At 41.4% G+C, this 15,846-nt stretch overlaps 2 protein-coding genes across 11 annotated transcripts in view; one reads left to right on the top strand and one right to left on the bottom strand.

The window, feature by feature from the left end:
• Positions 1 to 284: 284 nt before the first annotated feature.
• On the bottom strand, positions 285 to 3,977 carry LOC308193391 (uncharacterized protein; the record flags this gene model as incomplete). Of its 3 annotated transcripts, none has more annotated exons than XM_080588046.1 (3): positions 285 to 2,619; positions 3,309 to 3,350; positions 3,596 to 3,977. In XM_080588046.1, 2 exons carry the CDS (start codon positions 3,975 to 3,977, stop codon positions 3,334 to 3,336), a joined length of 399 nt encoding a protein of 132 aa, XP_080444172.1. In that variant the 3' UTR covers positions 285 to 2,619; positions 3,309 to 3,333. The 3 variants fall into 3 exon arrangements, with proteins under 3 accessions (XP_080444172.1, XP_080444173.1, XP_080444171.1); XM_080588047.1 differs by having other exon boundaries at positions 285 to 1,556; XM_080588045.1 differs by lacking the exon at positions 3,309 to 3,350 and having other exon boundaries at positions 285 to 1,556; positions 3,530 to 3,977.
• CNKSR2 (connector enhancer of kinase suppressor of Ras 2) overlaps positions 3,623 to 15,846 on the top strand; it is a 223,225-nt gene continuing 211,001 nt past the window's right edge. For 3 of the 8 annotated variants that reach the window (XM_080587948.1, XM_080587945.1, XM_080587947.1), the window contains exon 1: positions 3,624 to 4,157. In XM_080587948.1, coding sequence (XP_080444074.1) covers positions 4,094 to 4,157 — 64 coding nt within the window. In that variant the 5' untranslated portion in view covers positions 3,624 to 4,093. Of the gene's footprint in view, positions 4,158 to 15,846 lie in introns of all 8 variants that reach the window. The other 5 variants (XM_080587949.1, XM_080587946.1, XM_080587950.1 and 2 more) reach the window with 3 other exon arrangements.

Raw genomic sequence — 15,846 nt, 5'->3', positions numbered from 1 at the left:
GACCTTCCTCCTCCTCTTCCTCCTCTATTTACCTGTAGATCCTGGTATGAAGGCCATTTGTTATTTCCCCTACTCCCTGTCATTCCAAATTTTCCTTGGGAGATATCTGCCCTGGCAGGAACAGCAAATCTTGCACATGTTGGGGTCTGCCCAGACAGCATTCTGAAGACAAAAGGATTTGGGAAAAGATGACAGAAGGCAGTCCTACCAGCTACAGGACAAACCTGGTGCCCATATTCAAGGAGAATAGCAACTTGCTACTCTCTAGTGATGTGGGTACAGCATCCAGGCCAGATATTTGCAGCATAAGCTAATACTAATGGAAGAGTTCAATTCTTATCAAGTAGAAAAAAAAGCTTCCCAAAATGTGCATCTTGTAAAAAACAGGATTTTTTTTCTTATCAAAACACAAAAGAGCTTTCTTAACTTAAAGAAAGTATTAGCCTTTTTTTTTTCTGTTTGCTTGTTTGTTTTAATTTGAGTGAGTTTATTAGATCTCAGCTTTAGTTGTCGTTAGGTTACCTGCCACTTGTTTTCATCTTCCTCCCTCTAGAAGAACCTGTTTTTACATCCAGCATCAGATACAATCTTTCGAAAGATGAATTCTTTTCCCTAACTTCAGGGTAGGATTTCAACTTGTCATTGCTAAGCATCTTGTATGATTTCTAGAGATGCTAGCAGAAAATCCATGAAATTTCTGAGGAATTCACAGTTATGCTTATATACATTGCTTGTAGCCACTGTTGAGTCTGTCTTCTTCCAAATAAAACAAATGCCACTTACTATGCCAGTGTTAGAGCTCAGATCTAATTTTGTCACCTTTATTCAGGCTGAGTTGCCCTATTGATTAAATAGGAACAAAAATATATTATTTGACATATTTGGTCTATTAACTGATATTATTTACAGTCTGTATTGCCATAGCAGCTATGTTTGCTGGGCAAACTCTAGGGAGTTGTGTTTTTGGCAGTGTACCATAACAAAAAGGCAACACCTTCTCCTGTGAGCTTGTGAGCTGAGGTGATGATCCAGGATGTGTGTGTGCCCAAACTTACCTGCTGGGGCTGTCCATCCATGCCCAAGGACATTCAGAGAAATGACATCTAAGCAGATATATATAGTCCATACACCCAGGTTTAGGCTTGTACTTCAACGTAAACTCATTATTTTTATTTTTATTTGATTATTGATTTTTACTGTGTCTACTTCTACATTTACTACATATTAAATTAAGTTACCTAATAAAGACACATATATCTAGATTAAAACAACAACAACAATGACAACAAAAAAGTCCTTTTTAATGCACTATGTGGACCAGAGTAATTATAAAAGATGAGTTAGGACAATTCTGCAGTTCAGCATCTGTGCAGAAGCATGCCCCATATGCTTTACATAAAAGGCCTGACTCATGCAGGTGTGACTGCAAGGTGAGGGCCACTAAAATAAAAAATTAAAACAGCTAAAAGACTTGGGTTAAGGATCATTGGCTGAGATACTTTAGTTTAAGAAGGTCAGCGTGAAAAGTCATTCAACTCTCCTTTGGACTTCTTACCCTAGAAAGAGAGAGCAATAATAAAATCAGGCAGCAATAAATTTAGAGCAAATTAAAAAAAAATACTTTTATGTAGCACATGTCCTGACTATAGAATTCATTGCAGTAATAGGTCATCGAGTTAAACACTACGGCTGGATAATTTTATCATCACTCATACTGAGCCAAATCCTCCTCTCCGTGGTCAAGCCAATGGTCTTCAGTGAGACTGAAACAAGAACGTTTGCCCGAGTAAAAGCAGGATTTACCCCAGTACTTATGAGATTTCTATGCTCAATGAAAAGAACTATAAAGGTAATTAGAGCCTGTGCTCTACACATCCTCTATATACTGAAGTGGGGGAGTAAGCTCCCTTTTACTGTTCCATAATTTACTAGAACAACTACAGAGGGGATTTAAAGTAATAGGTGCTGACCACTGGTACAGTACTGGGTCATAGATGCTTTACTGAAAAAAACAGCTCTAGCTCCAGATTACTCTGCCAATCTGTAGGGATCATTATGCATTCTGTAATTATGAAGTATAGGATCTGGTACACATGCACTGAGAACTTACTTCCTCTCTCCTCACCCATAAAGAACTTTTCATTACAATGAGAATTGCACAATGGTGTTATAAATTATATGCCAGGTTTCAGTCTGATCTTGGGTATTCATTTCTAAACCTTTCAAAACACAGGTTTCTAATTAAAATTATGACACGCTCTTTCAACAACAATAACCCAGTATGCAAGGACCTGCATACCTTTCAAACCTTTCATAAGGAAAAAAAGTCAGCCCTAATTTGCAGGAGAAGTTTATTGTTTCAGTGGCTTTGGGTAATGAAACCTTAGAAGCAGACTGCCATGTCAGTGTGCTGGCAGGGGTATGACCCAAGGGACACACGGCTAGGGCCAAATCTGAGGAAAGTTATACTGTCAAAGCCTCACTTCTCAGTAGAAGGAACTTTCTTCTCAACTGTAAATGCAGTCTTTAATGTGTAAATAATGCTGCTAAAGGTGATGTTAGGGAGCCCCTTCCTGTGTCTCCGGGGGGAGGTTGCCAGCCCTGCTGCTTCAGTCCCACCTAATGAAACGAGAGAGCTCGTGTCGCTGCCCATGCTATGCGGAGGGATGCCTTTGCCATTGCTTCAGGGCTGAGGGAATCCTCATTTTTCCCCACGTACGGATATTAAATGTCAGCGTCAGCAGCTGGCATTCTGCAGCCGACGCCGGCAGAGGGGACATCTCGATGGCTGTCGCCTCGGCAGGAGAAGCAGGGGGAATGCAAATGCAGGCAGAGCTCTGCACTGACCAAGCCACAAGAATACCCTTTGGCGGTGTTAATGCTCCTCCTGGAGTTCTGGGAGCAGAGGCTCCTGGAAAGGGTGCCTGAGAAGCACCCACGGCCATCCTAGGAGGAATGCCCCTGTGCTTGGGAGCGATTCCTACAGCCAGGCGCTGTGGCACGGGGGCTGTGGGAACTGCCCCTCTGGGGGGGCGCAGGCCAAGCCCTCGCTTCTCCGGGACGACACAGCCTCTGGGGTGGGACACAAGGAGGAGAAGGCAGCTCTGAGGCTCCCAGGCACCGCGGCTGGGTTTTTCGCACCTGCAGCCACCACCCCTCGGTGCTGCACCTCAGGGGCCGCTGCTGCGGGCTGAGCAGCCCCCATTACCTCACCCTGGGGGCGAGGCAGGCGAAGTTAGGACCTCTCCTCCTCTTTCTCCTCCCCGGGCAGCACCCCCCCCCCCCCCCCCCCCATCATCCGCACCCACCCGCCAGCGGGGCCATCACAGGCATTCAATAGCCGGGCTTTCCTAAAAAAATAAATAAATAAATAAGACATATATGTGGATAGAAAAAAAAAAAAAAAAACCTTCACCACCCACGCGGAGATGCTTTTTTCAAGAGGAAAAATAAATAAATAACCCCCAAAGAGCATCACGGCCGTCCTGCAGCAGGTGCTCGGCGCTGCCGCCCCCCCTCCCCCCCGCACCTTGCGAGTCATCCCGGCCTCCCCGCCCCGCTCCCCCGCCCCGGGCGGCCGTCGGGTGCCGCTTGCCATCGCGCTGGGAGATATTTTCGGGTGGCAGGAGCCGCCTCGTCATTTCCGCCAGGAGGAGAAAAAGACACCGGCGCGGACAGAGCCGCAGAGCCGCAGCCCCCCGCTCGCCGGGGAGCGACCCCTCGGCGGGGCCGGGCCGTGCCGAGCCGGGCCGGGAGCTGCCGCCGCCGCCCGCGGGTCCACGGGGGCGGGAGGCGTCGGAGCGTGCTGCTGCTGCCGCCTCCTCCCCTTCCTCCTCCTCCTCCTCCTCCTCCTCCCCCTGCCGCCGAGCCGGCAACATGAACTGAAATCCCCAGAGAGGCACAGAGGCGGCGAGCGAGCGGAGCGGAGCGGAGGCAAGCGGGGATTTAGCGGCTTTCTTCATCCTCCTCCTCCTCATCCTTCTCCTCCGGGGGGAGCCCCGGCTCCGGGCAGCGCGGTCCCGGCGCCCCGCACAGCCTCACCCCTCGCCCGGAGAGCGGCGGCCGCCCGAGCCCCGCGCCGCCGAAGCCCCCCATGGCCCTCATTATGGAGCCCGTCAGCAAGTGGTCGCCGAGCCAGGTCGTCGACTGGATGAAAGGTGAGCGGCGCTGCCCCCCGGCGTCCCCCCCCTTCCCCCTATCCCCGCAGGTGCGGGGGGCTCCGCGGCTTCCCCCGCACCGGGGTCCCGCCTCCCGGCCCCGCCGGCTCCCCCCGCGGTTTTGGGGAGGGGGCTGCCTTGGGGTGTGGGGGCAGCGCGCCCCCCTCCGCCCCCGGGCGTGGGGAAGGGGCCGCAGCGACAGGGGGCGAGCCCCGCGAGCATCCCCGCCGGGAGCGGTGCGAAACGGCTCCCCAGATGTAAAAGTTTAACCTCGTCCGTGGGGTTGGGGGGGGGGGGAGGTACGGCGGCGGCGGCCGGCGGTGCTACCGGGGGGGTCCGGGCCGGCTGCGCCTTGCCTCCGGCGGAGGGCACCCGGGCACGGCCGGGGTCGGGGTGCCCGGGGTCGGGGGTCGGCGCCCAGCGATGCCCGGTTGACGCTGACCTGGGTGCCCCGGGCTGCCTTCGTCGGGCTGGGACTGCTCCTCTGCCTTCTCCCGCTCCCTCACCTGTCCTCCCCTCTCTCGCCCCAAATAAAGTCTCTGGAGAATAAAACTCGGGCTTTCTGGAAATGCTTTTCTGGCATTCTGAGTACGCTGCTTTGAAACTGTAATTTAAAAGGGTTTTCTTTTTTTTCTTTTTTTCCCTTCTCATTTTTACATTCAACTTAGTCCACAGCTGTGTTTTGGATAAATCGCCATCTAGTATTATATATCTTTTTATAAAGATAGAATGACCGGATGGGTACAACTTTTGAACAACTGCTACATTGTGGGAGTTCTTTATAACATGCTGCGTGCTACTAATGTGACAGTTTCACCATCCTTAAAATTTCAGGCACATAGCATATGTTTTCAGTTATTCCATCCTGGCATTTATAGCTGTTGAGTTATAATTATGTTAAGTAACGCACATAGTTCTGCTCTTTCTGAAGTGTTCTAATCCACAGAGTTACAAAAACAGAATAATGCGATGCTTCATATTCGAAGAAATTAGCAAACATCAATAAAAAAAAATTGAAGGAGCTACAGATGATCAGCATTAAAAGCGAGCCCCTTTCAACTTCAAACTGTTTTATTACAGCCATTTAACTTCCAACATTTTTCCTTCCAAAAAAAGACTGCGTAGGAGTTTTTTCAAATCAATGTCTGAGATACCTCCCCCATATTTTGTGAACACACACGAAAAATAATGAATTTGCAGATACACTTCTGAAGTGTTTGCAAAATGCAGTAACACATCAAATGCTTTTCATAAATGACAGGTGAAGTGCATTACATGCTCTGTTTCTACATTGCATCAATATAAAAATCAGTTATTTAAAAACAAGAGGCTGAGTAAACAAAATCCAATATTAAAATTTTGTGGGGCTGGAGGAAGGTTTGTGGTTAAAAGTCCTTAAATAATGCATAGAGCTGTAGGTCTGTTTTTAAAAGTAATTAAGTGAAGTTTACCAAAAAAAAAAAAAAGTTATTGCAATCACACCTACAGTTTGGATTACGAAGCTTGCTTTTAAATGTTTAATCTGTTTAGTTTGGTGCGAATGCTCATTTGTTTCTCTGAAGTACTTTCATTCTTACTGAGCAAGCAAATATATCTTGCTTCAAGCTTTCATTTCTTTATTTTGTATTCTGAATGGCAGATGAAACTTCATCTAGAATGACGTGCATAGAGATAAACCACCTGCCTTTGGCTAGAGCTCTTTGAGGAAAAGCGCCTAGATATGTGATGCAATTTCAGAAACTGAGCCTAGAAATGAGTAAGACCGGCAGCTGTGTGCAGGTCCTGTTCTGCCTGGTGGGCAACACCTCCCAAAGTTTGGGGGAAGGACTGTAGTGGGTAAGGGCTGCAGCAACTTCGTTTTCCTCAGTTATCATCTGAAGTTTTGCAGAACGTTGTTGCTGAAATCCAGGTGAAAAGAGGTTCTTCTACCTCTTTAAACACATCATCTCCAACAAATTACGTTTCAGAAAGTCTCAAAAATAGCTTATTTACGTTTGTAATTTGAAGAGGTATCCAAGACAGGTAAATGCGTGAAGTGTGAATGGATATATCTTTCTCTTGAGAACTTTGGGGTGAGTGCGTTAGTGGTTTGCATTAATGGCAGTCAATTCTGGTCTGCATAAATTACATTCAGCTTCAAGACACGAGGATATTTTGCTGAGTTACTGGGGTTATTTTATGGAATTATAAATGCTGAACTTGATTTTAACCTCTTTCTTTAAATAAGTGCCCCTTTATGTAATATGCCTGCTAAAAGCAGCTCTTTAAAGAGCATTCTTCAAAACAGATTTCAGTGTTCAAAGCACAATCCTTCCTGCAAAAGGAAAATCCTACTGTTTAACATTGTTTACAGTTATCTGAAAGCGAGGGGAAATGAAACACTTTAGATTTTATTGCTCTCAGTGCTTTTGTGATGGTCTTGCTGGTATGACCTGAACATTTGCAATGAATTCCCTGTCTGGAATTCTTTATTTAGGGAAAAAAAACAGCCATTACATCAGTGGCATTTTGTTCAGAGCAGTGATAAAGCATCAGAACTGATACCGAAGATGTGAGAAACGAAGACAGGGAAAGTACTCCAACCCTGAGGCGTTACATAAAAGTGCTGAGCTCCCGGCCCGATGGCTGGATGGGGAGTCAGCTCAAGACGGTGGATGTTCTCTGAATAGATACAGCCTCCCCAGTGTGCTCTCATTTTTTAATTCCTTAGTATCCACAGTTGTTTTCTGAATCCGTTACTGCTCTTTGGACTGTTGCTCTGCTCGTAGGTGGAGTTGGGCATGGAGTTGGTTATGTGTGCAAGTAAGCAACTATCTCAATTTTAACCTATGAAAATGTGTATGATAGAAGCTGTGGATTAAGTATGTGAGCTAGTTGGTGTTAACTAGTTAAAACTTCACAACTGAAAATGGCAAAACAAATGGAGCTTGTGTTAGCAGGTGAGTTTCTGTATATTTTTGAGGTGAACCCACTGATGCTGCATTAACTGTCATAGAGCTGGAAAAAGAGCAGATGAATTAGCTCATCGCTCCCACAGGATGGCATATTGTATGTGGAGGGTAAAATTAATATTTAAGTTGATTCAAGATGTGCATTATTTTGCTTTTCCATATATTTAGTACTAATTATAAAGGCCCTGCATGGATCAGTGAGCTGCAGCTTTGTCAATCAACTCCTCTGCCTCTCCTTTTGAGGACATATGTTGCTTCCACTCCAGCGTTGCAAGACGTTGACAAGCTGCATAGGCGAGCACCGTTGAACGTCATGGCTTTCACTGAGTTGTGAAGGGAACGTGTCAGATATGCTTTGGATTGCTAAGGCTCTGAGGAAACTCAAAGGCAAGACATGCGATTACTTCCCAACCATCAGGAGGTTTTTAACTGGGTCTTGTAATTTTGCTTCTTTTGTTTGAGGCTATTTATAATGGCTGTAGTTCGATAAGGGCTAGCAGCTTCTAACAACATTCTAGTTTTAATTCAACACTGTTCTTGCAATGGCAGAATCTGTTCAAAAAGCCAATCCATCTGGAAAAGTCAAAATTACCTTATCTAACAAAGCTTAAATATTTATTTTTTGTTTGTTGAATGACGGCTCATAGAGCTTATACTAAGCTCATATAGCTCTCACAACTGTTGTAATGGTAGTCATACTGAAGAAGCTGAAATCTGAGGCAAGGAGGTGCTCTAAAGGCTCTTAATGCTAAAGAATTTGGCCTATTTACCTATGTGAAGTCTACTTTATCAGCACTGAGAAGAATGTAAATCTTTAGGAGGACTGGGGAGAGAGTGGCGTGAATGTGTTAGCGAAGTGAAAGTGGAGTGCAGAAGTCCCCCATTTGGATGATGAAACATTACATGGACTTAAGAACTGAGTTTCTGTCTGCTCTTCATGTACAAAGGTTCACGTCCATTTTCAGCAGTGTGTGTTTGCCTGGAGTTGTCGTGGGCTGCTGACCAGTTGGTGTAATGGGAATTACATGTTCTTCAAGAAAATGCAAGAGTTTGTGGAAATGCTCTGAAACAGGACTCTAACACTTAATAAAAAACAACAACAACAAAAAAAGTGTTGCTGTGGGGACCCTTTTATTCCTCTTTCTGTGTGCACAGCCCTAGGACTTCTGTGGCAATACCCAGGTCCTGTTGCAGTCTCTGAACTATTAGGTAGCAACAGGGAAGCTGATCAGTGAAGGCACATAACCTTTCACAGCACTGGGGTCTAGAAAATGGATTTAAGCTTTATAAATGATAAAAATGACCACTGTATCCAGGGTTGCTGTCAGGCCTACTTTAAAAGCTCTTTTTTTTTTTTCCTTAGCTTTTTCTGAAGAAGACTGTTATGGGCAGAGGTTAGGAGAGAGCTTTTTCTGTAGTGTGGGATGGACTGTGGTACCACAAAGGTCTATGAGCATCTGCCTTATGGTAGAGAGGTGGTGTGCTTGCCCATAGTTATGGGCCCTCATTTTGGGCTTTCAATTTTATCTTCATTTTCATTGGTTTATTGAGTTAAAGGTTCTGTTACATGCTACTTCCCTTCATGTTGTTTTTGATAGCAAATGCAAATATTAGAAGTAATACGAAAATTGTAGAGTTGTATCAGGGAAACGAAAGCTGAAAAATTAAGAGTATGAAAAATACTTGCATTCTGAAACTTTAGTTCACTGTGAGGGTTGTGGTAGATGACTGATGAGCTGCAGAAGAGTCATAAGCTTGAATAGTCATTGCTTATTGCCATATGTAGAATAGATCAGGTGTTTTACATTTCATCAGCATTAAAACTTTTTTTTTTCCTTCCAAGAAAAGCAAACTGAAATTCTGCTGTATCAGAAGGTACATATAGTACTCCATTAGCTTTGAAGTGATGTTATTAAATGTAGCCATGAATTTCACTGTAAAGCCTAGCAAGAAAAGCTGTGGAAAAGCTCTAGAATAATATGAAGTAGTGCCATAGTTGGAGCTTAGTTTTGATGGACTCCTGAAATTGTTAATTTACATGTAGTTACTCTGTTCATAAGAAAGTAATAATAATTTCAGTAAGATAAGGCCTTTGTGGAGAGGGGAGTTTTTAAAAAGACTGATTGTCTCTGTCAAGGGTTAAACTGTACTTTTCCAAACTTTAGTTTTAAGGACCCCAGTGTTAAAACTGCAGTGAAAGCACCACTGAAAGATACCTCTCTCTAGCTTTTTTTTTTTTCTGTGAATCTTTTACTTCTTACTTGCCCTTATGATATTAGGAATTTTAATAGCATCAATGGCTACCACATCAGTTACAGCGATATGTTTTAGAGTATTCTGGTTTGTGATTAGAAAACCTCTCTTGTCATTGTTTATCAACAGAAAATAAAACTGAAATTGAAACTCCTGTGTGACAATGCCTAACAGCCCTGGTGTTGCCATAGCAAAGGCAACGTTACATAAGCAGCCGCTCCGCAAATAATTCACACAGCCAAATTTTAAGCATAACAAGAACATCCATTTCTAAATTAATGATACCTCAGAAGGGAGCTTTCCTAGATGAGGTGATCTCACTCGTTGCCAAAATTAATGTGCTAGTTGGGAAGCTCTTTCAACACTGCCCCTTTACACCTTTATTTTGTTTGAACATATTGTTCTGTTTCTGAAACATCTGTTAGTTTAAATATGGCCTCACAATATGTTTTCTCAAGTGTTTTTTTTCTTCCAACAGTTCACTGAAGTTCTGTATTCTGATCTTATTCAGATTTATTTGCATGTTGCTGTATTAAACCAAGCAATTTACAAATGCCTTTTCTGGTTAAAGGCTGTCAAGCAAAGCAGTGATATAAACCAGATCATTTCTCAAATGAGAGTTTTGAAATATGTATACATACGTATTTTTAGAATCATTGGAAGTAGTCTTCTAGTGCTCTGATAATAATGAAAGAGGCAGTTTTCTTTTCTAAAACCCAGACTGGCAAAGGATCTGTTCTTCCCGACTGATCCTGCAAAGGGTCAGCTAAACATTTAACCTCAGTAAAGTTACTGTAGCATTTGATTGTACTGCATTTCTCAGAGTCAGGTAGTAGTATTTGTTACTGATTTCCAAAGGAATAGGGCAAAGCTGTTTCCTGAGAAAATTCTTCGTGTATAGGCTTGCATTCAGGGGTATGCTACTAGGAGAAAGAAGAAGCCTTTTCCTCAGGCTCCCATTCTATGTGTCTTCTGTTTCTTTTTCAAGAGGTTAGTATTTCCTAATTAAATCATAGGATAACCGGAATGGTGGTCATCTGCAGCAAGCACCCTTAGCAGGATAGCTTTAGATTCCTTGATCCAAATAAAACAAATTTGTACTACTGTCACACTTATTGCTTAAATAATTCGTTTAAAGAAACATTTAAACATTCAGTTTAGAAGCTGAATGGTTATCAAAACAAATGCTGTTGAGTACGGACTCCCATATATATTACTGAACAATTCAAATTCTGGAAGGTCTGTGTTGTGAAACTATGAATACCATATTTTCTTCATTCTAGTCTTCCAGCTTTTCAAATGCATCTACTTTTTTCTAAAAAGGTGAAGAAGTATGGAGATGGAGTTCAGCTGTATTTCTCAAGAAGAAAAATTGGGGTCGGGGGGGCTAATATTTGACCCGTGTTATAGACAAAATACAGAGGAAATGAACTGCCGTATAAACGTCCTTGCAGCACTGAGCAGGGTATTTAATTTCTTATTGTGGGACAGTTGGACATAGCAGGACGCTTGCTCTTAAATTTAAGATAACCTCCTCTCCTGGAGCAAGCATCTGCTGCTTCTGACAGTATTCCTGCAAGTGAAGTGTTGGAAGACACAGCTCCATCAATCTGTGGCACCCAGGATGAGCATCATTCATACATACATTTCTCCCTCATTGTACATGGGGGTTAGAAGTGATAGAAGATAACAGGTAGATGAAGTGACTTTTTTTTTCTCCTTTATGTTTCCAGTGCAGGGATCTCTCAAGTCATTTTAAAGCACTAGAGGCTTGAAAATCTAGTGTGTTTTTTTTTTTTTTTTTCTGCCTATCTGCCAAATAATGTCATCTCTGAGAAAATAGCTGTGGATGTGATCTTTTAGGGTATTTGGCTTTTTTTTTTTTAAAGTAGAAATTTAGGGCACTTGATACCTCAGATGAAGTGCCTAAAACAGTAATTTCGAAGTGTTTGGCCTTACATGATTAACATCTGCTACAGTGCCATATGGTAGGAATTTCCAAGTAAACTGTTAATTAATATATGCGTGTACCAGAGTAAGCTGTAATTAAACTATATTCAACTGAAGTGTATTATTTTAATATAGTGGGGTGCAAAGTGCTGTTCTTCTGTATTATACCTTTTCTATTGTGTGAAAAAGAGGGCAAAAACTTGATGAGAATGAACTGAGCCTTTAAATTAAAGGTTCAAGTGCTTTTTTTTTATAAACAGTTTAAGACTTGCATCAGCATCAAACATCCACTGATTTAAGTGGAACAGGGTCTTCCTCTTGGTAATGATGAACTTTAGATTGCTAATGCTGTGGAGACTCCTCTGCTAGGATTTTACTGGCATTTGGACTCTAACACATGGGGACACTGTACTTTCATCTGGTGAAGCCAGTATGTTAAAAGTGGCAGTGTGCGCTGTGCGGGTAGTCAGTGGATGTACAGCTGAGCTGTTCAAGCATGTGAGCCATGTTCATATCACTTTAGATATCAAGCCAGCAGGCTCTTATGAATTCCAGAAATGGCCAAAAACATATATTTTTTCCGTTCTTTTAAAAAGGTACAGACCTGGCTGCTGGGTGACACTGCCTATGTGAAATGCCTATGCCACCTGGGCTAGTACCTCCAGTGGGACAAAATCATCCTGTCTGAGCTGGCCAAAATGATCTGGAGAAGTGTTGGGTGGGAGCTAAGGATGAACATGAGCAGGGACTCCTTGGCCCTCTTCTGTAGAGCAGGAAGTACATGCTGCTGCTGCGGAGCTGGCTAGGTCACCTCTTGCTTCCCCCGGAGGATGGTTGTTGGTCCTGTAGAAGTTTATAACTCCTTTTGTTAAACTGTAGAATTTATTTTTAGTTTGGCCAGATCCACCAGTTGCCAATAGCTACAGCTATAAATGCCCTATTTTAAAATAGACTCTTCTTCTCTGTCCTCCCTTCTTTTTATCTTTCCCTTCTCTCCTGATAAACTTCATGTCAGTAGGAAGGTAAAGAAAATCTTCCTCTGCATAATGAGGCCAGGTAAATATAGGCGGGACATTTCTATGTTGAGTAATTCACTAGATGGCATTCTTTCCTCTGAGTCAAGGCTGAAACCATTCCTGGGGGTGCCAAGAGTGCTTAGTGTTTTTTTAGTGAGATTTGAACCTGAAGTCTTGACCAGGATTGGTTCCTGAAGGGCCACTGTCATTCTTCATTATAGTGGGGTATTTAAGTCTAGAGCCCTAATTAAATTCCATTTTAATAATTGAAATCTTTGTAACTGGATCCCCCTCACTGGTATCCATGACTGAGCTGTGTCTTCCTTACTTTCTTTAATCACGTTGTGGTTTTGCTGGGCTTTCACACAGGTGATATTTTGACTAGATGTTGTAAGATCTGCAAGGCTCAATGCAATTCTTGTCCTTGTTTTGTTTCAGCTTTTCAGGAAACTGTAGTGGAATGACCTGTTGAATGTAATGTAGAACTCGCTCTCAGAAAAAATCTAACTTATATTGTATATGATCGACTATGGTGAATATACTTTTGTCCTGCATGTGTAAACCTTCTTAAAAAAACAAACAAAAATAGCAATTTTCTTCTTGTTTTTGTCTTATTAAAGCATAACTGAATTGTGGGATGAAATATCAAAAATTACCTTCCTGAGCATACAACACTGGCTGACTTCTAGCTGACTTGTTTAGTGTTCTTTTATTGTCATGGACAGAACCGTAATATCTTTGTCTACATTTCTCTGTAGAGATCAAGTATGACTCTTTTTGGTAGAGTTTGTTTTATTAGAGCCAATCTAATCTTAAAAATAAAATAAATAAAAAAATAAAATAAAAACGCTAGGGTGTTTTTATTTTTGTAGTCTGCTTGTACTTGTTTCCAAAACTCTCTGTAAGTGCCCTGTGATGAAGTGGTCATTACTGCTTTTCAGAGAGGTGCTTATTGCCTTTTTTCAAATATTGTGGTCTTACTGTTAGTTTAACCTCAAATGTAGAGGCTTATTGTTTCTTAAATTTCTCTTTATGTCTTTTAGTATAGTGTTGAGTGTTGTGTCCCATAAGTCCTCTTGAAAATATCTGTGGTCAGTAATTTCACTGCTGGATACTGGGCTTTAAATTAGATGTAATTTTCATTACTTTAGCCATTATTTCATTGTATGTTTTAAACCATATGGATCTTAGCTGTTTAATGCAGTCTGTGGTCAGAAGCCTATTTCTGGAGCCCTTATAATTGAGTCCAAGAGCACAATGTAGTGTGAAAAATTTGTCATGCTCTGTATGTGGATTTGAGAAAGGTTCAGCCTGGAAGAATAATCATTGCACATAAGAAATTTCCATATAAGTGTCAATCTGAATGTTTGAAGGAAGAAGTACCATTTATCATCAGAAAAATAAGAGAGTTAGGTGTATGACAGTGCTCTTTAAGAGGCAAAAAAAAAAAAAGAGTGGGTTTTTCTTTTTTTTTGATAGGGCTGTTTACTTCATAGCCTTCAAAGTATTGTTTTAAATATCTACTCTAGCAAATTACATTGCTAGCATAGCATTTGAATGTCTGTGTGTGTTATGAGGCTACCGTCAGCAGCTGAAGAAAGCAAAATGGTGCATCATTAAACTTCTGTATCCCTGATTAGTGTTTCTTAGTTTTTTTGTTTTGATTTGTTTCATTGTAAATAATGGATTTGGTGTCCTGATAACTATCTTGACTTGAAGAAGACATCTGAAGAGTCATAGTAAAGCTAATGAAGGTGCACTATCTGTTTCCTTAATGGGAATGTCAACACTTGAAAGTGGTTTTACAAGCTCAGCCATCCAAGGCCTTGGGAAAAACAAAATCACTTTTCTGCAAAAATATATCCCATGTACTATTCAGTAGATGAATAAAAGATACAATTTGTTGTGGAAGGCTAAAGGTAGTTTCTTTTCAGTAACTGAAAGTTTTCAAAGTTTAGAGGGAGCTCACTGATTTTTTTTGCTTGTTCTCTTTTGGTCAATAAACCCCTTTTCAGTCGCTTATTTGGACATAGTTTACTTTATCTCCTTCATCGTAGCCTATTGTTCTTCAGATCCCTCTAGGTCACACTGAACTATTCAGTTATGAACAGGAGGTAACCAGTGCTAATGAGACATGGATGAGTAAACCTGAACAGACTGGACAATTAGTTACTACCTCTGGTGCTGTTATCTGATCATGGGATTTTATCTGTGTTCCTAAAATGATGCCTTCTGAAGGAAGGTGTGGTGGTGCACTCTAGGTGGCTGCCTGGGCATCTGAATGCAAGGGGTTGTGGAACAGGGACTTGAGTTTGCAAGATACTTTGTCCTGAATAATTTTCATCAATGCAGGTCAGTACAAACTCCTGTTTATGAGTGCGAGTGCTGTTTGTGTAATAGAATAACTGAAAATATAACTTCACTGAGTGGAGTTCCTTCAAAACAAACAAACAAAAATTAACTGAGGGCTTGCCTTCTAACTGAAAAGAAGGTAAAGCAGAATAAAAAAATAAAATAAAATTCTGCCCAGTCACTTAAGAAAAAAAATAAAAGAACCACACCTTAGAAAATGTTTCGTTTTCAGTTGATAGTATATCACAGGCTGTGGTGAGAGATGTGACATTGTAGATCCAAAGGAAAGATGAACATGCTCATAACTCTTCAATTGCACATATATGAAATTAATTCAACTAACAGGCAGAATTAAATAACAGCTAGGAATTGTAATGTTGTCTTGTCATTTCATTATATTTCTTCACTTTGTATAGGATCAGTAATGTGGTCTAGCTTTTACAAGGTAATTGACTTAAAAGCAGACAGTTCTATTTATCCTAAGAATTAAAACTGTAAATCCTAAGCTTGTACCCTCTCTTTTGTTGTGCTAAAATACTGGAAGCAGTTTCTTACAGCTTCTTACAGATTGATTAAAAAATCAAAATTTACCTCAAGAAAGAATTAAAATGAGACTGTGGCCTCTGAAGGGAGAGATTAATGCATCAGGATTTAGTTAAAATCAGTAATAAAATTGTTTGTAAAATTACAAATCTATCTAATTTACTTCTCTTTTAATAGATGGAAGGAATCTTTGGAAGTATTAAGGTAGTTCATAAATTTGTGGCTCAAAGTTTTTAAGTTCAAAATATTTCAGTAATGTACAATGTCATAGGCTGTATTTCCTGAACGAAAATGGCTTCTAGATTACAGTAATCTAAAAATGAATAAATATATAGAAAGAGCCTATAAGTGTTATGATTAGGTATTCAGATCTGAAGAGGTCATTTGTTTCTGTTTATACTGTTAACTATTTTAGGATTTTTGTGTCCCTCTGCAACAGCACAAATCAATTAAAAATCAGCCTTCAGTGTTGAGAGAAATAAATACATGTGGATCATCTAGAAGAATACATACTTCTTTCGTGTAATCAAATCTCATCAAAAGTTCATTCAAGTCAATTGTTCTGATGGTTACTTAAATGTGCTGCCTGTAAAGTTATCATCATATAGCATATGGGAAGTAAAC

This window comes from Anser brachyrhynchus, assembly GCF_964034855.1.
Source record: "Anser brachyrhynchus genome assembly, chromosome: 1".
NCBI classification, from domain to species: Eukaryota; Metazoa; Chordata; class Aves; order Anseriformes; family Anatidae; genus Anser; species Anser brachyrhynchus.
The sequence above is the reverse complement of the archived record's forward strand: the minus strand, read 5'-3'. Positions and strand labels throughout refer to the sequence as shown.